This window comes from Pangasianodon hypophthalmus, chromosome 30 (genome assembly GCF_027358585.1).
Source record: "Pangasianodon hypophthalmus isolate fPanHyp1 chromosome 30, fPanHyp1.pri, whole genome shotgun sequence".
In the NCBI taxonomy this organism is placed as follows: domain Eukaryota; kingdom Metazoa; phylum Chordata; class Actinopteri; order Siluriformes; family Pangasiidae; genus Pangasianodon; species Pangasianodon hypophthalmus.
In genome coordinates, this window is record NC_069739.1 from 9108208 (window position 1) to 9135664 (window position 27457).

General features: G+C 39.3%; 1 protein-coding gene across 2 annotated transcripts; it reads right to left on the minus strand.

The window, feature by feature from the left end:
- Window positions 1-2928: 2928 nt before the first annotated feature.
- wu:fi04e12 (Desmoplakin-B) lies at window positions 2929-22855 on the minus strand. 2 transcript variants are annotated; one of them, XM_026918184.3, is made up of 24 exons: window positions 22549-22855; window positions 21049-21142; window positions 20734-20867; window positions 18884-19034; window positions 17772-17897; window positions 17353-17412; window positions 15602-15769; window positions 15397-15501; window positions 15194-15289; window positions 13476-13601; window positions 13217-13369; window positions 12961-13115; window positions 12694-12820; window positions 11871-12057; window positions 11516-11712; window positions 11156-11334; window positions 10926-11064; window positions 10614-10807; window positions 10359-10521; window positions 9702-9785; window positions 9490-9597; window positions 9311-9409; window positions 7383-9209; window positions 2929-6725 (listed from the first exon to the last, which is right to left on the minus strand). In XM_026918184.3, exons 1-24 carry the CDS (start codon window positions 22716-22718, stop codon window positions 3489-3491), a joined length of 8079 nt encoding a protein of 2692 aa, XP_026773985.3. In that variant the 5' UTR covers window positions 22719-22855; the 3' UTR covers window positions 2929-3488. The 2 variants fall into 2 exon arrangements, with proteins under 2 accessions (XP_026773985.3, XP_053087767.1); XM_053231792.1 differs by having other exon boundaries at window positions 8712-9209; window positions 22549-22854.
- Window positions 22856-27457: the final 4602 nt, after the last annotated feature.

Below are 27457 nucleotides of genomic sequence, written 5' to 3' on the forward strand. Positions count from 1 at the left end.
AAAACCAACATTAAGAAAGCAAACAGATGTAAGACAAAATAAAAAGAACAATAAAGAAACATAAATACAGTAATACAAATACAGATATTAATATTAAAGTAATAATAATAATAATAATAATAATAATCAACACCATCACTTGCTTTGCAACTACAGAAGTGTGGTATGGCAGTAGGCATGTGGTTTGGCTATATGAGTCCAGTCATGCTGTCTTAGCTTGTTCTTGTTGTAGTAGTAAAGGTTAAGGGGTCACTGAGATAAGAAGACAAGTGATGTCCAGCTAGAATCCAATTCAGTGTTTTTTTTTTTTTTTTTATTGAGGCAAATAGTTTGTCCATTGATATATAGTAAATTATTGTTTTTGTACAGTGATCTTGATGATGGTCTGCTGCAGAAATCAATTTCCGATGCCTCCAAGCAGATAAAGAGCTGGGGATAGGGAAATGGGGTGGTTAAGGAGAAAGGATACTTGACAAGTGGTCCCACCCCACAGTGACCGGTCTCGCCCATAGAATGTGAGCACACTTTTATTATATTATGCTCTGCCACATCTACGTCGAACAAAAGGTACAGGTTCTTTATCAGTACCTAGAATAATGAAAACTACAGCAGGGGTCAGATTTTTTTTCCTACAAATCCCCCAGCTATAGAACAACCTTAGTGTTTGCGACTCAGACAGAGTTGAGACATCTTGAGAACCAATTCAGTCTAGGTTTAAAATTTGTTTATTCTACCATTTTTCTAAATAACTTTTCTCTTAGGTAAATGTGTAAATAGGGGTTGGGGTCATTGCTGTGGATGGTCCCATGGATACCCTAATGATCATCCAATCTTCGGTGGATAATCCCACCTAGACATTGTAGAGCTGTACGTACAATCTTTTGCTGTAATGATCAACACTATAAGGTTCATACTAGACATTCTTTCAACACACCTAGTAGTGTTTGACTTTATAATATACAACTGTGAAAGAGTAATGACTTATAATTCCAGTAAAATTTTAAAAAAGGATGGATTCCCTTTTAACTCTAGTTGCTTCTCATGGTTTATTCCTCATGTCATCTTAGGAGTTTTTCCCTTGCTCATTAGGGATCTAAATATAAACCTACATCTGGATTGCTGTAAAACTGTGTTGTGACCATGTCCATTGTTGAAATCACTCTATTAATATTACACAATAAAACAATTGGGGAAGAGTAATGATCTATAATTCCATTATCTGGTGTCACCTGAAAGAGGATGGGTTCCCTTTTGAATCTAGTCCCTTCTCAAGGTTTCTTCCTCATGTCTTCTTAGGGTTTTTTTTCCCTGCCCACTGTTGCCTCTGGCTTGCTCATTATGGATCTAAATATAAATCTCCATCTGGATTACTGTAAAACCACTTGACTTATGACTAGGTCTATTGTTAAAAGAGCTGTATAAATAAAACTGAATTGAAATACTGACTTGTTGCCAAAATTGTTTCATGGATGAGCAGTTCCGTATGGCATGTATGTAGCTGTCTGGAGAATTATGCTTGAACTGTGTACAGTACATAAATCCCATGTCACATTTATTAATTTTTTTTTTGCCCTGTATTGTCTAAATCTGTGGATTACTTTATACTGTATAAGATGTGTTATTGTGGTGTTATTGGTCATGGAAAAAAGTGTTTTTTTTTTTTTTCTTTGTCCAGAAGTCAGCACTGGGAGTGGAAGTGATACGTAACTGATAGATCTCAGAACAGCCTCAGTTCTTAATAGCATGGATTCTATAAGGTGTTGGAAACATTCCTTTGAGATTCTGGTCCATGTTGATATTTGTCAGCTAATTTGTCAGTTTGAGAAGGTTTTGTGAGTCAGTTTGTGATATGGTGCATTATCTTGCAGGAAGTAGCCATTATAAGATGGGTAAATTGTGGGCATAAAGGGATGCATGTAGTCAGCAGCAATACTCATACAGGCTGTGGTATTCGGATAATGCTCGATTGGTATTACCCAGTGTGTGCCAAGAAAACATTCCCCACACCATTACACCACCATTACACCATTACCACCAGAAATGTTGACACAAGGCAGGGTGGGTCCATGGATTCATGTTGTTGAAGCCAAATTCTGAACCAACCATCTGCATGTCACAGCAGAAATCAAGACTTCCTGTCACCTTGAACCAGTCTGACTATTCTCCTAGACTTCTCTCATCAAGAAGGCATTTCTGCCTGTGGAAACACTTTCTGAAATACTCAAATCAGTACATCTGGCACCAACAACCATGCCATGGTTACTGAGTTACCGAGATCACATCTTTCCCCATTCTGATTTTTGATGTGAACATTAACTAAAGCTCTTGACCAGTATCTGCATGATTTTATGAATTACAGAGCTGCTCCATCATTGGCTGTTTAGATAAATGCTTAGATAAATGCGTAGATAAATGGCTGTTTAGAGTGCATTTTAATGTCTAAATATGTGTAGTCATCAATGACTATGAGAATTGGTGGGGTCTGAATTGTAGTATTTGATAAGATCATGTTGAGTGGGAAGATAGTGGATTTGGTACAGTTTATAGAGTAATTGGTAACTTTGGACAGTCTCTTGTAGTGAAGATGAAAGATTTTGCAGAAAATAATTTCTGGTAATTTCTGATGTCTACATTCTGATGTAATGGTGCACCTAATGTTTCAATAAAACTGGAAACTAGGAATTAGGAGAGAAGGTATCCCTGGTGCCTCTGTGCAGTCTGAAACTCTGTGTTATTAGTCTGTTAGTATTAACTGTGGCCTTAGATGAAGTGTAAAGGATCTTAACCCACTTATTTATTTATTTAATGTGTCAAATTTGATGTTAAAGATTTTCGAGTATGAATCACTGAAATGGTAATGAACTTTTATTTTAAGGCATCATATTAGATAAAAACTGTTAAAAAGATAGTGGACAATGGACAAATGCATAAACAAATGTTAGGTTTATTTAAGGAAGAAAGTAAAAGCATTTAAAATTAATAGTCTAAACAGAATCACTCAAATGGCATTATTAAACATTCTCAATTCCCTGTCTGAGCTGACATTACAGCAACTTTATCACATACTTGTGACTAAGTAATTACCCACACCACTCCAACAAATACAAATACAGATTCTCGTGATTTTCAATCATCTCCAAGCCCACACTTTCGAATCTCTATAGTAATATAATCCTACATGATATGTAACTACCTTCAGCAACTACATTAATTAATAGAAAACTCAGTTTTTGTAACTGACGATACTGATCTTTTCATGTAAGAGAAGGCACTCGGTATAAAAACATCAACATTTAAAATACTTTTGGAAATATTAAACAAAAATAAGAAATTAGTGTCTTCAACATTATTTGCCATTTAGAATTTAACATTTAGCTATCAGGTCATAGGTCATCTAACCATTAATATATTTATACTTTTCTAAGTTAATACCCTTTGGGCTATATATCATCAGACTTACTCTCCAAATATACTATCTATGATAGATTCTATGATAGAGACCTGCTGCTAAAAGAGGTGCTACTGTAGCTGAAACTGCTGTATCTGGAGCTGGGTGAGTTGGAATAAGTTTGATCCATGCTGCCTCTGCGAGATCCAGTCCGAGAGCCTGGAGCAGAGCTTGGGTTTGAATTGTAAGGGCTGCTGATACCATGTGATGATGTAGAGGCTGCAGGAAGCATGCGTACCCCTGTTTTATTTTCCAAAATACAGGCATCCATAGCTTCCTTGTATGTGATCCTCAACTTTGTCTTGGGGCAGGTCAGCATCTTTGGGTGGTGACGAGTGTCCAGGAGCTTCTGTGATGCCCTTCCATCCAACCATCCCAAGTGTACAGCGTCATCAAGTGTTCGTCTACGACCGTGCTCTGGATCAAAGAGGCCTCCTGTTAAAAACTGGAACTCAAGGAAACGCTGTCCAGCCTCAAACGGTAACCATTTTTCTTTCACCGCCTCAGCAGCCGACAACTTCTTCTTGGTTTTTACATCCTCAAAGCCAATGTACGCCTTCTGTGCAGGTTTCAGCCGATTAGCCATGTCGTTGTCAATTATTCCATTGCGAGTAGCTTCTTGAATGGAGATGCGGCGCCCATTTTCTGGGTTTACAATACCACCAGTGCAGGCTTGCGCCTCTAGCAGTCGTTGTGCCGTGATAGAGTCTACAAGGCCATGCTTCATTGCTGTATATATACTGACCTTTTCAGACTTCTCTGTGTCAAAAATGGCCCCAACCGGACTCTGCTCGTCTGTAAACTCTCCAGATGATGTCAGAGTAATTGACATACTGGCAATGCGCTTCAAGGTGTTTGGTGAGGAGGGAGTTTGCTGCAAGGGAGCACTTCCAACAGAGGTCATGATTTCTGTTTTGACTGTCTGGGATGACACTGAGAATGAGGATGAGGAAGAGCTGAGGGGCTTGTTCATGTCTATGGTTTTTGTGGTGATGATGTCAACAAACTGTGTAAGAGTAATATTCCCAGAGCGATACTCATGCAGGTTGTCCTCACTGATTACACCCTTATCAAGCAGTTCTTTCAAGTCATACTGAAGGCCTGTCTTTCTATCACTGATGACCAGTTTACTGGTACCATCTGAGGCAGTGACAGTTATCTCCTCCCACTCACTTTCCTGCTTGGAAAGCTCCATGTAAGTTTCATAATCAATCAACCCCCTTTGATAGGCTTCATGTACAGTCATTTCCTTATTGGTGTCTGGATCTACAATTACAACCCTTGTCTTCCTTGTTGTGTTCTTTTGTGTTGATATCTTGCTCTTATCATGAAGTGGCAGAAGCACAAGGCCAGTTTTATCATCTGTGATGCAACGACTCTTCAACTGTAGATAGGTGAGATTGTCGTGAGTGTTAGGGTCAAAAAATCCCTTTGTGTCATCTCCCTCATTTTTTAGAATCTGACTCATCTCTTCACCAAAGTATCCTCTCTTATAGGCAACATCCACATCAATTCTGTGACTTTGCTTGGGATCAATGATGCCGCCACTGGCTATCTGAGCCTCTAGTAGGCGAATACCATGGCCTTTTTCAATCAGGCCTCTCTCAATTGCCTGGAAAAGGGAGATGATCTTTTCACTACCAGGATCTTTATATCCAGTGACAGCTCTCTCAGCCGAAAGGAGCTTGTCTTTGAACTCCACACCAACCAGACCTTTCTTACAAGCCTCCTCCACTGTGTAGTACTGGTTGTTGATAGGGTCAATTATGAAGCCTGAAGCAGCCTGAGCCTCCAGAAGCTCCAGTGTGGTGCCAGGCCGTAGGAGTCCTTCTTTCATTGCCTGGTAGATAGGCAGAATGCGTGTGTCGGCCTCATCATAGACTCCAGCAATGCAGGTGGACCCTTGCAGATAGGCTCTAAGTTTGTGCTCAATGTCTTGGCTTGTCAGTTTGCCTTCTCTTAGCTGATCAATGTCTGAAGGTTCTAACAGGTTGGCCTCTACCAAATGTGACAGAGAGACCTTTTCCCGTAAACCCTGTACAGTCATTGGTCCTGGGGGGGCTGGTAGCATGAGCAAGCCTGTGGTTGGGTCAGCTTTACATTGCCTCTTAAGGCTGACATAGCTAGCACTCAGATTTGTGCCAGGGTCTATATAGCAGTTTGGTTTCTCATTCAGGGCTTGATAAAGTTTCTCATCAATTAGATTACGGTCCCTGGCAATATCCTTGGGGAGGTATACACTAAGGACAGGGTCAAGAATCCCTCCTGCAGCCTCCTGTGCCTGCAGCAGACGCAGGGCTGTATCTTGATCTATCATTCCTTTTCTCATGGCTTGGCTGGCTGACAGAAGTTTGGTTGTGTTTGAATCTCTAAACCCAATGCAGGCAGCCTCTGCAATCAGCAGTTGCTTTTTATCCCCTTCATCCACAAGTCCATTAAGACAAGCCTCTTCCACTGTCAACTTTAAATTCGCTCTGGGATCAATTATATGTCCTGTTGCTGCTTGAGCCTCTAACAGTTTCACTGCGCTATCTGTTGAGATCAGCTTATCTTTCTTGGCCTCTGTGACTGTCAACTTTCCACTGGGTCCAGACAGTCCTGCAATGGCTCCTGTGCCCTTGAGATTCAGCTTGATATTAACAGCCACATCCTGGACAGTTTGATGGCCCTTTAGCAAGTGGTCCAGTGTTTTTTTGTCAATAACACCACAGTCATGTAGCTGTTGGGCTGTGACTTTTTTGCGGACACCATCAAAGACCAGAGTGGAGGGATCAACAGTTGTGCCAGGATAATCTGTCTGAGTGTATCTGTTTATTACATTTGCTTTCTCTTTTAATCTCAGAACCTCTTCTTGCAAGGAATCTCTGAGTGTAACTAGGTCACTGCGCTCCTGCTCCAATCCCTGTAGTTGGAGCTTGTAGCGCTCTTCAACTTCTTTCAGTTGGGCCTGCAGCTGCTCCATACGTGTTCTCAACGAGGTACATTCTCCTTCTAGTGCCATGCGCACTGTGATGTGCTGCTGCACATGCTCATCTTGGCTTTGACGTTGCTTTTTCCAGATGCCAACCTCATTCCTGAGTCTCTCATTCTCTTCCTGCAGCTGCTTTTTAAGGCGCAATTCTGTCTCTAGTGACAGTCTGTTTTTTTTAAGATCTTCTTCAGTTTTCTGCATATGGGTCATATTTTCTTCTAGGGTTTTTATCTTCTTGATGAGGGCATCTCGTTCTTGTTGTAATTCAGTGCACTGAGACTGGGAAGACTGGATCAAGCTTGATGTCTGATTAGAAAGAGACAGATAAAGAGAGAGAAATATGTTAACAAACAATTCAAACTAGGAAAGACTGTAAGGGTTCATATTTTAGATATTCTAAAAGCACAAATGGATGCATTTAAAATAAAACATTGAATCATTCATAAGTAGTTTAAAATAATTTACTATGAGACAGAGAATCTAATGATTGTTATTTAATTATTGCTGAGTGCCCTTCCAGCTGGTCACTTGATTCACTGTATGTAGCTTTAAAAGTGTTCAAATACAATCATACTACCAAAATCCAAAAGTCCCACAGACTCAAACAAGGCAATGTATATATGCTTTGGAGAATATCTGGTAGAGTAATGACTTAAGAATGATTTGATTAGAGATTGAGTGGCAATGATCAAAACACCATAAATTAAACACAAGAAGGAGCCAAAAAAAAGCACACAGTGTGAGGATTCTACTGGCATAAGTGCCTTCCATGGGGATAATTGTCAGACTCAGGTGAAGAAATAGACCATGAAATGAAACAATTTTGCATGGCAGAGTACAAAAGGCCATCTGCAGAATGTGAAGAGATTGAAAAGCATGAAGCAAGCTGGAAACAATCCTACATAATGTCTGAGTGGAACTACAGTCTATGACAGTCCCAGACATTCTACAGTTGATTAGTACCTCACTGGCTTGTTTTTGTACATTCTGTATCTCCGATTGAAGCTTCTCTCTCTCCTGTGAAAGCTGTTGGATAATTATGTCATGCTCTATGCGGATGCGTTGGCTGTTTTGGAGCTGTTGCTGCAGTGCTGTAATCTGGGTGCTCATCTCGTCATCCTCATGTTGCCTGCCTTGCAGCAGCTTGTCATGCTCTAGCCGCACAGCTCGTAACTCCTCCTCCAGGCCGAGGCGCTCTTTGGTAAGTGCCTCTGTGAGCTTCTTCATGCGCTCTGTATCAGAAATGGTCTCGTTCAGTGCTTTGGTTTTCTCTTCCAAGGTTCGTTGCAAGGCTTGAAAGCGCTGATTGGCCTCACAAACTCGACCTTGTTCCTGCACCAGCTGAAGCCGTAAAGCTTTCATTTCAGCTTCCAGTGTAGCTAGACGCTGAGCAGAGGTACCGTACTCCTTCAGGTTTCGGTCAAGAGCCTCCTGTAGCTTTTTGCGCTCTTCTTCTGATTTTTTGGCCTCTGTGCTAGCCTCCTCCTGACTCTTTTGTAAAGTGGTGATAGTGGAGATGTACTCACGCATAGCCTGGTTTGTCTTCTCGAGCTGAGCTTCTGTCTTCCTGCGCTTGGCAGCCTCCTCTTGGGCTACTTTTATTTGCTGATTCAGCTGCCCATCCAGTTGTTTTAGCTCTTCCTGGAGCTCTTGACCCCTTGCCTGAAGGTGTACAATATTCTTTTCTGCCCGGTTTCGCTCATTGCCCTGGGTTTCCACTTCCATACGGAGGATGCTTAGCTCTTGGTGTGAAGAACGAAGTTTGATTAGTTCCTGACTACAAGTTGTATGTTTAGCATGGAGGTCTGCTAGCTCCTTCTGCAGATGGCCATTCTCTGCCTCCAGTGCTCTCCTCTTGTGCAACTCATCATCAAGTGATTGTGTGAGGCTAGAGATCTGATTGGTCTTCTCCTGCAGAGACTTTGCAGAGTGTGCTTGTTCTTCCTTCCATCTTCTCTCTTCTGCACTCTGCTGACTAAGAACCAGCTGTATCTGAGCCTCCAATTCACTCTTTTTTCTGGCTTCCTCTGTGCCTGCTGTGATCTGTTGCTGCAGCATTGCCTCTGCATGTCTTCTTTGAGCCTGTTCCTCACTGAGGGCGAGCTGCAGCCTCCTCAACTCCTCCTGCAATTTCTTGCGCTCCCCCTCCACCCGGTCACGTTCCATCTGAATGGACAAGGAGTCATCCTTCCGCTGCTGTGAGAGCTTCTGTACGTTTGTTTGTGTTACCAGGATCTGGGACTCATAGGTCTGTTTGACCTCCCTCATTTCAGTGCTGTGCTGCTGCCTTACCTTAGCCAGCTCCATCTGTGTCTGTTTCAGGTTCTGTGTCTCCTCCTCCAACTGCCTCCGCATACACTCAATTTCCCGTGTCCGATCCGACACGGTCTTCTCCAATTCGATTTTGGCCCAGGTGGCCCCCTCCAACTCCTTTAGTCTTTTCCGCATGGCCTCCTCATGTTCTTCCTGTTGACTGCTATACCTTTCCTCCACAATTTTTCTGTTTCTCTTCTCCTCTTCCACAAGTAGTTTGAGACGCTGCAGCTCCTCCATAAGCTCATGTAGACGGTTCTGTGAGGAGCTAAGGTTTGCCTGTGCTGTGCTGCACTGTAGAGCATGGCTTCTCTTCACCTCCTCCAAGGAAAGAAGGTGCTCCTGAGATTCATTCAGCTTAAGCTGGTACTGTGAGAGTGCCTCTCGCAGTGACACATTCTTAGCATCACGGTCCTCTATGTCTGCTTTCAGAAGCCTTAGCTCCTCTTCAAGCAAATCTATCTTGGTGTTCCGCATCTATGAATAAATCACAGGAAAATGTATCTAATAAAGATCAGAGATCAACAACAACTAATGGTATAAGCAAGTTCTACAATAAAATTAAGTGTTTTATGTACCTTGAGTTCTTCTAAGTTCTTCAGTGAGTCTCCAAGAGATTTGCAATAATCACTTGAACGTGTAAGTAGCTCTAAATAGCGGCTATGCAAAGAGGAAACCTGAAACGCAAATTAAAATAAGGAACCTGAACCAGAGACAAAATATCAATTCATACATAATGCTATTTAATATTTTGTACCTCCTGTATCACAACTGTAGCTGGAGACTGCAGCATGGTTTTCTTTATAGGAATGTTGAGTAGAGTTTCTAGCCCAGCACTGTAAGATGCCAAGCCAAGCTCGTAGTCCTACATATTAATACGTTTTCAAAAAGTGTTATTTTTGTGTTGGACTTATATGGCATTAAAATAACATTTGTTAAAAAGAACATGACAGCATCTCATAATTATACCTTGATGGTATTAACACACATGTCACCGTCTCTCTGTACAACCTCCACAGTCTCCCTCTTTCCTGTTATCTCAGAATTCAGTGCCTAAGGATTATATATACACAGTCACGACATAAAAAAGCATTGAATCACTGTTAAAGATGAATATTCATGATAATTAATTGTGAAAACATTTATTTGTGAATTACTGAATTAACTGAATAAGAAATATGGCACTTAGGAACATGTCTTGCCTCACTGTTGGGCTGTGCAAGCAGTGAAGCTATTAATTTTACTAACTTTTTAAAGTCAAGTAGCTTTAAAATACTTTAGCAGCAGTGTAGCACAGTAGTGATTACTTCATATTTCATATAATTACCATCTACAACATATACTTTTAAACCACTGAATTACATTTTTATTGATGACGATAAATGAAACAATGTTAATGTGTTAGTTCCCTCTGATCTTCAAATAATATCAACATTTATCCTTGTGTGTTCTGTAATGAACAAATGACAGCGAACTTTGTTGTCAAGATTAATTACTTTTGTAATGTAGATTGCAGGGTAGTTTGTACAGTTCCTTGGAGGACAGCCTTGATGGAACTGAGCTGCATTTTGTGTACAGTAACTTGTAGTCTAGCTAACTACATTTTTAACTAGAGAAGAGTCCTACCTTCTGCTGGTTAAGGACTTTTTTGAGGAATGTGATGTCATCTGTCCTAGCAGTTATCTGAGCCTCTATACGGCTTTTAGTGTCATTAATCCAGGCACTGAGAGCAGAGCTTGAGTTCAGATAATGCTTTAGCTGCTGTAGGTATGTGTCCAGATCCCCATACCTAAAAGAGACAGAATTTACTGAGGGTTTAAGTCAAAAATTAACATAGGCAATATATATAAATATATACATGTTTAAAAAGGATCATCTTGCCTGCTGTTAATCTGCGTCTGAATGCGCTTCCAACGGTCAGATAGTTGCTTTACATGCTCACTGTACAGGCATAGGTCAACATCACACCTGTGACAATTCTGATCAATTTGCTCATTGCACTGACGAGCCTTAATTAACTCTTCCTCCAGTGAACGCAACGCACCCTCTTTCTGATCTAGCTCAGACCGCATAACCTTAAAAGCATAACAAAAAGCACAACCATCTATTATGAAACCATCAACACCATAAAATCCACATTAGAGCAGATTTCAGATTTTACTGCGATACTTATCAAGGTTAAATAAGTATTACCCTAAGAGCACTCTGGTACTCTTGGACTTCGGCTGGGTCCAATGACGTCGTCTCTCTCTCAGTGAGTCGAGCTTCATAAACCTTCACCACATCCTCTGCCTGCAGCATGGCCTTCAGCAGAGACTTCAGAGCCTTCAACCTGAAGCAAGAGTTTGACTTAAGATAATAAACAAAACAAAACATGGCTTTGGTTTTTTTTTTTAAAACCAGATCTTCTGTATGCTTTCTACCTTAGCAGATAAGCGGCAGAGTGAGACCCCAGCCTGTCCAGTCTCTGGCTGATGAGGTTGAGTTGGATGCGGAGAAATTGAGCTTTATCCGTGTCTTTCATACCCTCTAGTTCTGTGAGCACTTGTTCGTTTAGCCTCTGGAACTCTCCTCTCAGTAACCCCACATCCTTCGCCACTGCCTATATACATCAGGAAGACAAAGCAGGTGCAGATGTTGTTGAGTATATTTTTGCTATCAGGTTGCTTTCAACATTAATCCGCTACGTTGACTCTGTCTGTGTGTGTGAGTGTGTGTGTGTCTATAATGTATCTGAGTTTTGTACCATGTAAGGAGGTCAGGGACTATGAATATTGTTTTACCTGTGTGCTAGTAATAAGACTGGTGCATTGTGTTGGTGCTCCCTGTCCCACTGGGATGTGCTGGTGTGTACTGAATGCAGACTCCATGGTTTCCAGCTTCAGCTGCAGGGCATGCAATTCACTGAGCACGTTTACACCAGATGAAACCTTAGCACCCTGGAGAACTGCCGAATCCACAACCACCTCCTGTTGGCCGACTGAAAAACAGAAAGAAGAATGAAACAAAATGTGTACGTGTACCTGTGTGTGAGGTGAATCATTCCGGGCAATCTGCTTGATTTACACATGCACGTGTGCTCAGGTTAGGCTGAAAACAACGGTTACACATGGAAAAGGATACCGTGTATGTACTCACGATAAGCTGGGAGCTGTATGATCAGCTGATCATAGTGTTTCTGGGCTCCACTGTACTGGCTCTCAAGGGCTCTCTTGTCCTCGTCACCAAACATCTCAGAACCCAAGCAGTTTCTCTGGTACTCCTGATAGTGAGACTCCAAGCTCTTTATGATGCTGCGGTACTCCTCTGGACGCATTTGAGACAGCTATACACACAAAAACAACAACACACAAATCAGTAGGACATCACGGTTCATTTGTTAAAGAAACAGACTGGTATTGAGGGGGTTGGTGGTTTAGTGCCGGGCTGCAACAATAAGGAACCGATCAGAGGAATTTGGTAGTCTTTTTGAACGAACAACATGCGTCTCAAAATCTAAAAATACACAATTGCCATGCACTAGCTGGGCTGTATACTAGCAAAAGAGTATCTTGGAGTCATATGGATGGGTCCTTATCATCTCTTTAAAGGTCAGAAATTTCAAGAATAAATTTATTTTATTTAATTTTAAAAAGCTTTTCTCCTTATCATGTCAAAGACCCTTCCTCTTATCCCCTCCACCCACCTCCTAACTAACACAAATAATCAAAATGGTGTTCAAAAAGCTGGAAACTCATTATGTAGGGCATAGGTTGCCTCTCAGATTTATTTATTTTAAATAGTATGCAAGGATTGAAGATCAAGGACTATCACAAAATTATAAGCTGAACCCGAAACAGTTACATATGAGGCACTTTACAATACAGACGCCATGTGTGATGTTCTGGTGATGCTGATATTACAAGGTTGACATATTGATTGTTATGCAAATTAATATAGGTGTGTGTAAGTAGCGAGTTACCATGGTGATTGTGAGGGAGTTGATGCGGCTGATGTCGTGCAGGCAGTACTGCCAGGAGATGAGACTCTTTATATTGATGAAGAGCTGGTTCCACACTGACTGAAGGGCCTCGTAGTACTGCTCATTCCTGCAATGCAAGACACATACACTCATGTATCACATGTCATGTTATAGGATTGTGGGATTTGTGACACATGATATTGTGTTCAGCTGATCATCACTGTAAAATATAAAATACATATTTGTGTGTTTATGCATGTTTCATACTTGCTGGCGAGGCTGATGGACAGCGGGTTGGGTGGCGGAACTAGCAGGCAGACAGAAGGCACCTCCATATCCAGGCCTCCAGGTCCAGTTACAAGCCATTTACTGCGCTCGGTGTTATCCTTTAGAATGCCCATATCACCCTTACAGATCACCTTCTACTCAGAAAGACAGAAAGAGCGGAGTAAAATATATAATATATAGGCTTTAACTGTACATATGGACAGGATGTGCATGAGCGTGTGTTTGCAGGTGTTACCTGATCTTGTCTGAAGTCACACAATGCCTGTACTTTAACAGGGTTGTTACTCTTCTCTTCTGGGTTTCTTGGTTTTAGTCTCACGATGCTCTTGGATTTATTGACCAGTTGCTGCACCTGTTGCTTGTGCGCCATCAGATGCTCCTGCTCTTTCTGACGACACATAAACATAACAATATCTAACATTTGAGCAGTTGTCTAGGGTAAAATCTTAGGTGTGTGGTGTGTGTGTGTGTGTGTGTGTGTGTGTGTGTGTTACCTCTAGGCTTTTAAGCAGTTCTTGTAAATTCGTCAGGGGCGTCGTTTTGTCACAGATGAATTTCTTTCGGATGACCTCATGGTGTTGCTGTAGTTTGATGTATGTTTGATTTGCTTCTATGAAGAACTGAATATAGGAGGGTTGTGGGTTACTGTACACATAAGTAATAACATTTAAAAAAATTAAATATAAATTAATATTAATATTGAGATATTTAAATAGTTTTTTTTTTTTCAAATTGTACATTATTTACCAACTGTTTGCCACACTTTGTAATTGAAATAGTCCTGTATATCTATTTTTTTTTTTAAATATGATTTTAGAAGAGTGGGTAGTTATGTACCATCAACTAGGCCTAAGCAACACAATTTTTTTTTTAAATTCTCTTTTTTTTGTGTTAAATCTGTGATTCTTAAACCAGTCCTCTGGGCCTCCAGACATCCACATTTTTGCTTTATCTCTGTGTTGTGTGAGTTGTGATACAGCAAAAAATGCATAAATGATATCCATTTATGTTACATTCAACTGAAGCTTGTAACTCTGACTAGGAAAAACCACAGAAAACACCCTAAACTCAGGAAGGTCTCCTCAACCCTGAGTTCAGCAAATAGCGTCATGTCAACATGGCTGTTCATGCTGTTAACAGTAAATAAAACATTGCTTCACTACTTTAAAAGAGTTTATAATAGTATTTTCTTTAAATCAATCAACACAGACACATTAATCGGTTAAACCTATAATATTATATAATCCATATAGTTAGCTGGTTAGCATGCTGATAAATTAACACGTTTTAGAGAAGTTATTGATGTGCTATTGGTCACTAAACTTTTTTTTGGTCTGGTCCACTTGATATTGGACTGAGCGTAACGTGGCCTCTTACTTAAAATGAGTTGGACATCCATGGCTTCAGGAATATTTAGCTCCTAATTAAATAAGACAGTAATTATTTTCCCCCCACGGCGACCTACTTAACAGTAATACACAAAAATGTCTCTTAACACTCTAATACAATAATACAATGTTTCCAATTTAACGGACGCGGTTTTAACCACAGTAACAAATGTGTTTGAAAAAGCATTCAAAAGCCATAAAACATTTGTTATATAGCATTCTGTGGAACATCATTAATAATACAATTATGTATTATTAATTATTGTTAACATTATTATTACTTATTACAATTATGAGTCCTTTTCAATAATCTAAAAGGTATGTTACAATAACTATAGACTGAAATGTTGGACAGTTGAAATGCTTGGAAAAACAGGCATGATCAAAAGTAAAAAACCCATTATAGTATGTAATAAAATAAAAATGTCAAGAGCATCGTACTTAGTCAAATTTGGGAAGTCAGTTCTTTATTTTGGCTGATGTATTTCTTTTAAATAAATATAAATTATAAAATATAAATAGGACATTATTATTGTTTTTAAGAGTTTGTAGGCTATTTAAATATTCCTGGTTGGGAAACACCAAATATTATTCACATTCTGTAAAATATAAAAATCCTATAAAGCCCTGGTGTACCTGACAAAACCAACAAATCATCAGTGAATGTTCTGTTAGTGTATTATTTAAAATTAGGTATGAATCAGAGAACATGGGTTCATTTGATTCACATACTGTCTAAGACCAAAACAACAAACTACCACGAGTAAAAACCTGCCAGTTGTTAATTGGTTATATCCCTGGTGTAAATGGAGCTTGTGTTCTACCTGACTGTAAGCTGCATTCTCTTTTAGATGTACATGAATGCATTTGGTGATTTGGAGGAGCCAGCTCCACTGGGTCTGAAGAGTTTCCATGTAAGCCTAGGAGAATACAATGGCTGAATGGTTAGCGAGGTCATGAGCGCATGAATAAATGGATGAAGAAGCAAGTTATCCTATGCAAAAAAAAAAAGAAAACAAGCACTTACCTCGATTTTGTCTGATGCAGGGTGGTTGCTTGCCAGTAGGTTGTCCACTTTTACTTTCAGTTTATTCAAATATTTCTCTTTCTCCTCCAAATCACTCATCAACCTCTGAAAAAAAAATGTGACCAGAAAGAGTGGTCATGTTTTTAACACCCTATGTATGTGTGTGTATGTGTATGTGTGTGTATGGCTGCTTGTGCTGTCTTACTGAGTAGCTCTCTTGCTTCTTGGGGATGTAGACATCAATGTTTTTGTTGCCCCAGTCAAACATCAGTTCCTCCTCTTCTCTATCATTTACCCACATGATCTCTCGAGTGATCTCACTGATGATGCTCTGAAGCTCATGTAACTGAGCACCACGTTCAAACGACAGTTTCTGCAAATACGAGGAAAACATATTTTCTGTTCCATTTCAAATCTATCCTGAGTACAGATTCATTCTATGAAATATGATTAATCATTACACTCAATCTGCAGTGCAGTGAAAAAGTATTTGCCACCTTTCTTAATTGTTTCAGTTCTTCAAACAAAAAAAAATGTAATATAGGACAAACACAACACAAAATACAGTTTTTAATTGATCATTTCATTTATTGAAGGAAAAATGTTATCCAACACCAATTAGCTCTGTTTGGAAAAAGTAACTGCCTTTTTAGTTACTCAATCAACCAACTGACATATTGATTACTGCCAGTCCTGTTGAATTGAAACATCACTTAAATAGAAACTTTCCAGCAATGTACAGTAGGCTTAAAGGTCTCAACAAGCAGCACACTATGCCGCAATCAGAAGAACGATGGAAAGGGTTACAAAGCCATTTCTAAGCTTTTGGGACTCCAGCGAACCACAGTGAGAGCCATTATCTCCAAAAGAAAAAAAAAAAAAAAGCCAGCCTACCAAATTTCCTCCAAAAGGACATTAATGACTCATCCAGGAAGTCACAAAAGAACCCAGACAAACATCTATTGAACTGCAGGCCTCGCTTGCCTCAGATAAGGTCAGCATTCATGATTCCAGCATTAGAGAGACTCTAGGCAAAAAAAATGGTATCCATGGGAGAGCTGCAAGTGGAAAAACCACTGCTAACCAAGAGGAACATAAAGGCTAGTCTCGCATTTGCCAAAACCACCTTGATGACCCCCGAGCTATTTTGGAATAAATGTTGTGAACTGACAGGTTGAAAGTGGAACATATGGAAGACATAGGTCCCGTTACATCTGGCGTAAAGCTAACACAGCATGCCATAATAAAAACATCATACTAACAGTCAAACACGGTGGTGCTAGTGTGATGTTGTGGGGATGCTTTGCTTTGGCGACATGCCGTAATTGATGGAACCGTGGAATTCTGCTCTCTACCAGGTCATCAGTCAGTGATCTGAATCTCAAGTACAATTTTAGTTATGCAGCAAGACAACAAACCAAATTACAAAAGCAAATTCGCCTCCGAATGGCTCAAAAGAAAGAAATTTAAGGTTTTGGAGTGGCCCAGTCAGAGTCTGGACTTGAATGTTTAGACAATACCTTTCATGCTTCATCCTCCAATGTGGCAGAATTAAAGCAGTTCTGCAAATAAAAGTGGGCCACAATTCCTCCAAAACAATTTGATCTACGGTTATCTGAAGCATTTGGTTGCAGTTGTTGCTGCTAAAGGTGGCACAATCAGTTGTTAAGCTTAGGAGGGCAATTACTTGTTCACACGGGTGATAAAGGTGTTGCATAATCTTTTTGTTCAATAAATGAATCAATCATTTACAACCTGTGTTTTGTGTTTCCTCATATTTCCTTTGTCAATAATTTCATTTTGTATGAGAAACTGAAACCATTTTCTGTGGCAAAAATAAAGGAAATCAGCAAATACTTTTTCACGGCACTGTGTGACCTGAAATTTGTGCTGACGCAAGTTTGGTTAGCTAGACAACTTAGTGTTGCTAAAGTTCAGTGACTGTTTAGAGCCTACCTGTAGGCTGTCCCATTCCTGCTCCAGCAAACGCAGGCTGGCCTTGTCTCTTCTCTCTCTCTGTAACAGGGCAAAGGTCTTTATGTCTTTATTGCAAGTGTTTTGGTGTTCGACAATTTAACCTAAAAAGGTCTATATTTACAGCTCTGTACGGATATATTTCCCTACATAATATTTATTTTTAGCAGAAATACAAGTGTGTGGTTTTATATAATGTAGGTTCTGTAGACAGCCACGCCATTTGTGGAGCCAGTAAAACCAAAGAGAGCGTTCAGCAGTACAGAGTGAGCTGAACAACCCGAGGCCAAAAAAAAAAAAAAAAAAAAAAAAAAAAAAGGCTGCCAACATCACAACGAATGTTTTTGTGCAAGTATGCATACTTATGCATATGTGCGTGTATGTGTGTGTAATAAACTTACTAGTTCTTCTTGAGCTCTTTCCACTTCCACACTTCTCTGGATAGAGTTGTGAAATTTGTTGTGATTCATTATGTGCTGATCGATGACGGCGGGTTCGTCTCCCCATGGTGATGTCTCTATCAGACGCTACAAAAGATGTACATGTAAGAAAGTGTGTAAGAAAGCATGAAGAAATCGAAACGACCCTCTCTGTTAAAAAGTAAAATGTAATTGTGTGGTTGGCCATCACGTGTTATAACATGCCATGCCATCTGTCTATTGAAAAATCAAACCATATTGTGTTTTTCTTACCATTACTCATTACTTAGAATAAGCAGATAAAGCTATATTCAACAACAAAAAAAATTGCATGTATTGTGCATGAAGATATACTACTTTTTCAAAAAGAAAAGAGAGGGGGGGAAAAAAAAAGTGTTTGTAAAGCCGGCTGTAAATCTCAGAGTCTCAGAACTAGATGTGCAGGCACGCCATGTGACACGGCAGTAATTCTCTTTGACAGGTGGGAGGGGGGAAAATTTATTGCATGTGCCCACGGAAAAGGTCTTTCTCTCACTCTTCTGTTTGCCTCTCTATAATGCAAATGATCCAGTTCCCTCTTTTATAATAAAAAGGAAAAAAAAAAAAAAAGGAAGTCAAAAACCCCAAACATTTTCAGTTAACTTTCAGACTGAGTTACTAACGCTGTGGTTTGGATACATGCAGTAAAAGGGTGGGTGTATTATTCACCTAATGTTTCTCATCCCTGCCTCTGTTCTGGGAACACTAGTGCTTAGCTGCACTTTCTCTAAGAAAGACTATATTACACTGTTGAATGAGAGAAGACCTGCCATGAAAGAAAGAACAGCCAAATCCTGGATTTAGTCAGATTTTTTTTTTATAGGAAAGCGATGGCATGAGAGTGCATGGTCTTGAATACAAAACCCTCTTTACTGTGTGGAAAGACACTCTTTTCATTCATTCATGAAGAATGTTGTTTTTCAATCTGATATGACCCACCAAGAAAGAGGGAGGAAAAGTACTTTCTTTATGCCTCTCTCCCTATGCCTCCCTCGCTCTTCCTTGGCTGAATATGAAAGTATGGTGATAATGACTAACTATCCACTTGAATTTACCTTCTGTTGACTAATCCAGGCAATGGCATCTTGGAAGTTTCTGTCCGCCTCATCCCAGCCCATGCTGCCTCTGCTGCCTCGACTCTTCCTCTGCAGAGAGCCACCCAGAGCCATGTGTACTGCTCTTAGCTGCTCTGTGCACTCTTCCACACTGGGCACAAGATTAGAGAATCAAACCAGGGCTGGTATGTACACAGCTGCTCAGAGAAAAATGTTCCAGAATCAGGAAATTGACTACTATACTTAGCTTAAGAATAAGACCGATGTACAACAATTCTCTTCAATGAGCAAGTATTTAGGTGTGGACCTAAGGTGTCTCACTGAAAGTAGGGAGCGCTGTGAACTTCTGTGCTCGGTATTGCAATTAATTGACCATAAGCGACCATCCTGATCTTTTTTAATCACAGATTTAATTAGTAATAAAATAACTCCAGCTACAATAAACACAGCAATAACGGCTGACAGAGGAACAGCCATTTCAGACACCACATACCATCTCAGTTTCATTCGTAGGCAGGGAAAGTTCCTCGTATTCAGATGCTTAAGTTTCTAAGTGGCCCACTCAGATTAAAATTCCCGGCATGTATTTCACACCTCTGCTATATCCCTGGTGATCTAGTGGTTAGGGTGCAGTGTTCTCACCACCACGGCCCCGGTTCGATTGCTGAGCAGGGAATGGTGTTTCCACAATTCCATTGTCAATTGTAATGGCAATGAACCGTGAACCTCCAAGGTTGCTAGCTTTTTCCTGAATAGAGTTGAGAAGGGATTTTCCAGTAGCGCCTTGATCACCGCCTTTAAACACGAGCACTTGGCTTTAAGCCCAGGATAGAAAATGCAGACTGAGGTCATATTTTTTTCCCCAAATGTACTACTGATTCCATATAAAAGCAATATACAATTTAAAAACAAACAAACAAAAAAAAGAATTAATACACGCATTTTATTAATTGATTTTTAATTGTGCACTGACAATTAATTACATGTAGCCAAGAGATACTAAACCAAGGTAATGAGGTAAAATGAGGTTGAACCCAAATCTACCCTGTATGTCCTTTATTTTTTTTCCAGCTCAGCTATAGCGTTGGTGTTTTGGTTCAGTGGAGGCTATGTTTAAACAAAAAACACACCCTTGGTACAAGTGCCATTACATCCACTGAGACCTTTTTTCCCCCATGTTAACCATATGTAACATTAATAGCATACTTTTTCATATTTACAGCTTACTGGTGCGTCAGTTCTGCTGCATTCAGAGGCCTGTGGCACCAATTATTCAGCAATTAGCTCAGGTATTATCTAAACAATGCTGTGTGAAAACACAGATAGAGCGTCGAGCACATGCTTGATCTGTACCAGGTGTGCTATCTTTTTTTTTTTTCACAGCGTTTCTGCATTCTGGAAATGCTTGGTGCGTGCTTCAGCAAAGTCTCTCTTTAATTTCTTTAGACAGAACACGCAGAAAATGCAGTAGTCATTTTTCATCATTATACTCTTCTGTAACCCTGCGGCACCCAGCTCTCTTTTAACAGACCAGCTGCGGCTTTCTCAATCATTCAAGTCACAGCCAAATGCACTGCGCAAGCAACTAGTCTCAAAAAGGCTACACAAAGTTTCAAACTAGGAAAATACATTAATGACATTGAAAATTGTCCACATAATACTGAAAGGTGCTACATTTGTGAGATTATATAATATAATTGTATGGTGCAAACAGTTTGCTCTTGCAAAGAGGCCAGGCCTATGTTATATTGCTTATATAAATAAAATATGTGTGTGTGTGTGTTTGTGTGGCATTGGTTGTGTCTGTAAATTTATTCACATGTCTGTATTTGTGTGTAAGCATATCTCACATCATTAGCACACTCTCGTTGGGCTGGCCCATGTTCCTAAGATCCACAGCAAGACCTTTGAGCTGCTCAATAACGTCCCTGGCAGACATCATACAGTGCTCTGCTTCTGCTGCAGCCCGCACTCTATCTGCGTCCTGCAACACCAACACACGTCAGTCCACAACACACGCGCACACGCACACACACATGCACACAAAACCTTTCAGAAGACAGTGACAGCACTCAGCCCATTACACACACCGCAACAAAAACAAACACACACGCAGTAAAATAAAAGAGAGCGTGGGAGCAGGTGGAACTGCAGACTATTCTCACCGTTTGTAAAATAAACTCTGCTTTATGAAGGAACTCTTGGCATTGGCTCTGGAGAATGGAAGCTCTCTGATGGATGATAACATGAAGGGGAGGGCTAAAATGAAGAAAGGTTATAATAAAATTACAGTTTATTCCTGGATCATGTTCAGATCACTGCTATCAAAACTTTCTGTTTTTGTCCCACCCTTGATTCCTGTGTGCAAATTCCTGAACACATTGTATAATCCTAGTTTTTGAACTCAGAAAACAGACTCATGCACACAAACCAAACAGCTGCTTTTGATCTGTGTGCTTGAACCTATGCGCTTACCGACAATTACTTAAAACGTTCAGCGATTTAAAGTTAAGGTTGTTAATTGTGACAATATGTATACTTTACGTTCTAGGAAAAGAGAGACATGAGGACTGAGCTGAGTTTCTGACAGGATGTTTGTTTAAAATAAAAATAAGATAAATGTGAATACATGTTGTATGTGTCGTGTCCTATTTGAATATTCTGGGTAAAATTTACTAGAAAAAGTATGCTAAAGAGTAACTTCCTTCTCTTAATATTGACTCATTATCCAGATTCACCTCCCTCCATGCAGTTCATGACTATGTCGTGATTTACAGGAACTGCTGAGGGGGCAGACAATACTGGAGCCAAAAGAATTTGCACTCTTTGCACTTTCCTTTTTAATTAGCCCAAGCCAAAATACATGCTGCCATATTTTCTGAGCTGTAGTAAAATCGGCTGTTACTGTGCCCGGTTTGTAAGAATGTAACTTCATGATATATATATATATATATATATATATATATATATATATATATATATATATATATATATATATATATAGAATGTGTGTGTGTGTATAAGGAATTAACCTTGAAATAGTGCATGAATATGAAAGACTAGCTGCAAAGTAATCTGTAAATGTAAATGTGAATGCATGTTTAAAGGTAGTTTATTAATCGAGCGATTATAATAACTGTTGCAAACAGTAAATAATTAACATAAATTGCATAATAAGTAATGTACAAACAGTATACAGTTTGTATAAATCTGTACAGTATAGTATAAATACAGTATAAATCATTCATTTTTTGACCGCCAACAGGTGATTCATTGTTGTGAACTGGTAAGAAAACACCACAAGCACCTGGTGGGATAAAAAGCCCTGAAACTAAATACAGAGGCTAGATACCATCTAGGCTTTATTCTGGACTGGACAGGGACACTGTTTAAAATACTAGGGACACTTGCAAAAGACAAAGATGACTAAACAGATTATTAATCTCGTTATGGATGTCTGAGGTGTGACTCTGTGTGTCTTAAATCCAAGATGGGTTTTTATTTCAGCAAATGCCTTGCAGGAGCACAATGCACAGCTGCAAGTTCTCCATAAGACATAAAACTTTAAAGGCCACCTCTCTACAGAGCTCCACTATGCAGTGCATCCTGGATGTGTGGTGATCAGACTACACTGCTACTGCCCAAGCATTGAGAGGAGTGCTTACCCCTGTCCTCCCCCCATGGAGCCTTTGGAGAAGGTGTAGTTGTAGTCCTCTGCATACTCCTGCCCGAATCCATTACCGCTCGGCTGGTAGTTCGTGAGAGCGACGTCGCTGCGCGAGCCACTGCGCCGGCCGAGAGAGTGCAGCGCGCGCTGCGACCCGAAAACACTCATAGTTTCATCCAAAAACAACAACAACAACAACAACAACCACCACCGAGCAGCTTCCACCAGGTCAGGTTAGAGACAAACTGCGTCGTATCGACACAAGCCAAAGCTCTCTCCAAACTATCTCCACGGTCAAAGCGGAAGCGCCTCCCTAACCCCGCCCACACGCCATCTTAACCCCGCCCACGCCATGACGTCATGGGTGTGTTTTCCCCCCCGATAGCTCTTTTCTTTTCAGGGTTTTTTTCTTCATTTCATCAGTTACCTGCAGTGTTACGGCTCATTTCATACTGCAGCTCAGACAGGCAATGAGTTATTTACAATTATCTGTGCTGTTATCTTGTTGTTTATTTGTCTCGTGATCTCGAGATAACAACTTACTTTTCTCGTGATAACATTTTCTTGGAAAAAATATTTTCCTTGTGATCTCATAACAACAAAAGTTGTTTTCTTTTGATCAAATTTTCTTTAAAAATAGATTTTTCTTGTGATCTCTTGATAACAAAAGTTGTTTTCTCAAAATTACAAGTGATGTTTTTCTCATGATGTCATAACAAAAAGTTGTTTTTGTGAAATAACTTATTTTTCTCAAGATCTCATGGTAAACTTTGCTCGAGATAACTTACTTTTCTTAATTCATCTCGTGATAACAAAAGTTGTTTTCTTGAGATAACTTATTTTTCTCCTGATTTTGTAATAACAAACATTGTTTTCTTCAGATTTTAATTTTCTTGTGATCTCATGATAAATTTTTTATCGAAATAACAACTTATTGTATATGATCTTGTGACAACAAAAGATGTTTTCTTGAGATAACTTATTTTTCTCATGATCTTGTGATAAAATTTGTTTGTTTTTGAGATAACTCATTTTTCTTGCGATTTCATGATGACAAATGCAAACATGCATTATTAGACATACATACTGTACACCATGAGTACAGATGCACCATGAGTACAGATGCACCATGAGTACAGATGCACCATGTGTACAGATGCACCATGAGTACAGATGCACCATGAGTACAGATGAGTGCATCTGTCTTACTTCAGTCAGTGACTAACCCAAGAGGAAGTAGCTGTTTTTCAGTGCTAGACAATTTCCAAATTAGCATCGGTCACATGAGAAGGTGACTCAGAAATCTGCAACTATACATCCGTGGACACTATAGTGATCCTGAACCAGTGGTCAGTTTCATTTCCAGCCAATTTTAGGGACCAGAATCTTGAAAAAAAATTGACAGTATGCCACTGGCAACAGTGATGTAATTCTAATATGGTACTGCTACGTGAACTCAGAACATAAATCATGATCTTGAGATAACAGTACAGGAAAAAACAACAACAAAAAAAAAAACATTGCCTTTCTGGACTTCCATAGTTTCAGGCTTAAAGTGATGCCTCTTTTCAGTGAGTTAGATCATTTTGGCTCAGCTCACTAATAAGAGCCGAGCTCTCAAACAGCTCAAACCAGGAACCCAGGAACCCTGAAGTGTCAGTGCTCCCAGCCGTTTCATCGTGCCATCCATGACTGAAGCTGTTTCCTGATATCTCCTTACTTTACCAGCTAATGAACAGACTAACATTACTTTGCATTGAATTTTATGAAATCTATTTAAATAATTGTAAAATCAACAAAGCACAGCACATAAATAAATAAGCATTGCAGCATTCATGTTATTGTGCCTGCTGATTTTGTGCTTCATTTTCCTTTCCTCATACTGAAGCGAAAAGCAATCACACCCATGAAAACAATACAAAACACAGTTGTTTTTTCAGTAGTTACAGGCAGAAAAGGTACGACGCTGAAAAGCAAACCCTTTGCTGAGTTGCTGTTACGTCATTTGATGTCTTTAATGGAAAAACACTCAGCAGAATTACATCCTGAACTTGCGTCAGAAGTGAATGTGAGCCACCTTTAAATGCAGTCCGTGTTGCTGCACAAGATTTCACTGTGTGCTCCTGTTTACACAATCACAGCAGTGAAGAGAATGTGAAATGCAATGCACAAACTGTTTTGCTTTTCGGGAGCCACATGTTGAAAACCATACACACAGAAAAGCAAAACCTTTTGATTGATTTTAAATTAAATCACACTGCAAAGGCATTGCCCGCATTGTCAATGAAAAAACGTAAACGGCTCAGATATGTGAGCTACTTAAACACTTCTCATTACTATGTTGTTCAGGAAAAACAGGTTTGCCTTTATGACCCCTGATTGACAGGTAGTTTCAGTGATCGAGGCACTGAACCATGCTAAGCGTGTAGAGAGTATCATTCCTTCTGATTTTTCCTTATGTTATTTTATCTTATTTTATATTAATTGAATCCAAAAACCTCTAAACAGTTAGGTTTGACATGACTACACAGTATCCCTTCATGTTTGAATCTTACCACAGGACACACAAACACACACACACACACATATACGGGTGTGTTCATGTAAGATATCAGATCTCCACACCCATTTGTAGTATTTCTCTCGTCCATGTGTGAATGAGCACATCCATCCTGACACAGGGTCGTACAGAGTGGGAAAACAAAGCAAGGGGAAAAGTGAAGCGGATAGACTAGTAGTCGAGGTGGTGATAGTTTTTCTGACTCACCCTGTTATTTGACATGTAGCTCTTGGCACATTTCTGAAAGCGTTCTGGGCACGTCTAAACCTGACACAAAAACAGAACATGTGTGCTTTACACATGTTTGTACAGTATCTAACCTCTCCCAAATCAGCCCACACATATAATCATTTCTTTCATACGACAATGATCAATGATTGTTTTCACAATATTTTCTATGAGACAGTGTAGGCACCTGTATGAGGGTTATTATCCCAAATGATATTATTAACGAACACTCTAACCATCATCATTGAGAAAGCAATGATCTTAAAGGATTGTTATAATATCATGCACTTTTAAACAGCTCCTTGATTCCCCTTCTATCAGCAGGGATGCTTAACAAGCGTTTTTATTTAACTTGTCTATCTAGTAAAAAAAAAAAAACTACTATAAGACACACGTGACGAGTAGGACGCATCACATTTTGGCACAAATGAATTAGATTTTCCAGGCCACACCCATTAACACCCAGAGTTGTTTTTCCTATAACACCCCAAATTGTTTTATTCCTCTTATATCACTGCAACTTACCAAATGATTACAATTTGTTTTTATTTATTAAAGAACAACATAATTTTTTATCCATTTACAGTTACTTTTATTGTTGAACGTCCACAAAACAAGTTTCTGCTTTCCCTTGTGTTATTGCAGCTATAAATATTCGCTTCCTCAATTTCTTGAAGTTAAAAGACAGAAGAACCTCAAAACGGGGAAAAAAGTCTCTTACAGAACATCTTTTAATCCGTCCACCATACAAGCCTCTGTAAATGAGCTGTTACAATAGAAATTAAAACATATTACAACAAGTGTGATTTGCTTTGCTGTCAGCACTACTGTGAGAGCTGCGGTTATAGAAAATGGATTTAAACTAGTAATCTAACTGACATTATATTATAATGTTAAGCCAAAGGAAATGGAAAAGAGAATGATAAGTTCATTAAGCGGGGGTGGGGAGAGTGGGTGTTGGTTTGTAGCATTTCTTCAGTTGAGTTGTTCATGCTTTCCTAATAAAAAAGCAAAGTCCTTCATGAACTGAGTCACTGCTCTGTCAAGGTCTGTCCTTTCCTAGTAATTTGCACTACAGTATATTATAGAGAACAGGGCTGACACTGCATATGACCATCATCAAAGGTTAAACATTAACTTGCTCTCTACAGTTGATTTCTTCCATAGAAAATGACATTGCTCTGTCCAAATTCCTAAGATTTTATTAAAGCGTGCATTGTATTAAAGGGGAGTAACGGAACTGACAGCAAATGTCATTCCAATGTTTAATAATTGTAATGTTAACCATTAAGCAAATATGATGAAATGCATGATGAACTAATGTCATATGATCAAGCAGTACCTACTGAACAGTTGTACTGTATATATAAAGGTATACTGTATATATAAGTGCAAATAGATATGGAGGCTTTTTATTTTGGTGAAATACCGTCTTGATTTTTAACAATTATTTCAAAAGATTGCATGTATTTAATCTATAGCAGATACTTGTAGTAAAGAACAGTGCAAATATGTCAGTTTTTTGTGTTTAAACTTAAGATTCTACCAGATAACAGTGGAAATACTTGTGAAGCAATTGTGTAGACTACTTTTGTCATTTTAAACAATAAAAAACAACTATGAGTGTGGGGCTAGGGTTAGGGAAAGCAGAGCACATACTAGTAGATTAGTTTATTATTATTATTATTATTATAATAAATAAATAATAATAAATATTTGTATTTATTAAACCTATTGATTTGGGGTTATTGTTAGGCTTATGGAAACCAGAACACATACAAATTCTAACAGATAACAACGTACACAGTAGGTATGCAAGAAATGTTTTGCCTGTATGTTACATTTTGTTTCTTTACAATTAAAATTTTTCATTTTAACCCAATTGTAATTTTAAAATTTGCATGCATTACACCTCCAGGCATAGGGCTACGGTTAAAGGTATGCAAACCAGAGCACATATACAGTAGCTTCCAAAGTTAATGATCAGGCACTATATTATTATAAAATGTACTGAAACACAGTATTCATTGAACATAGTATTCATTATATGACTGGCTGGTCTAATCCACTGAGCCCCAAATAACTGTATTGTTTGAAAAACTGCATCATTCAATGAATA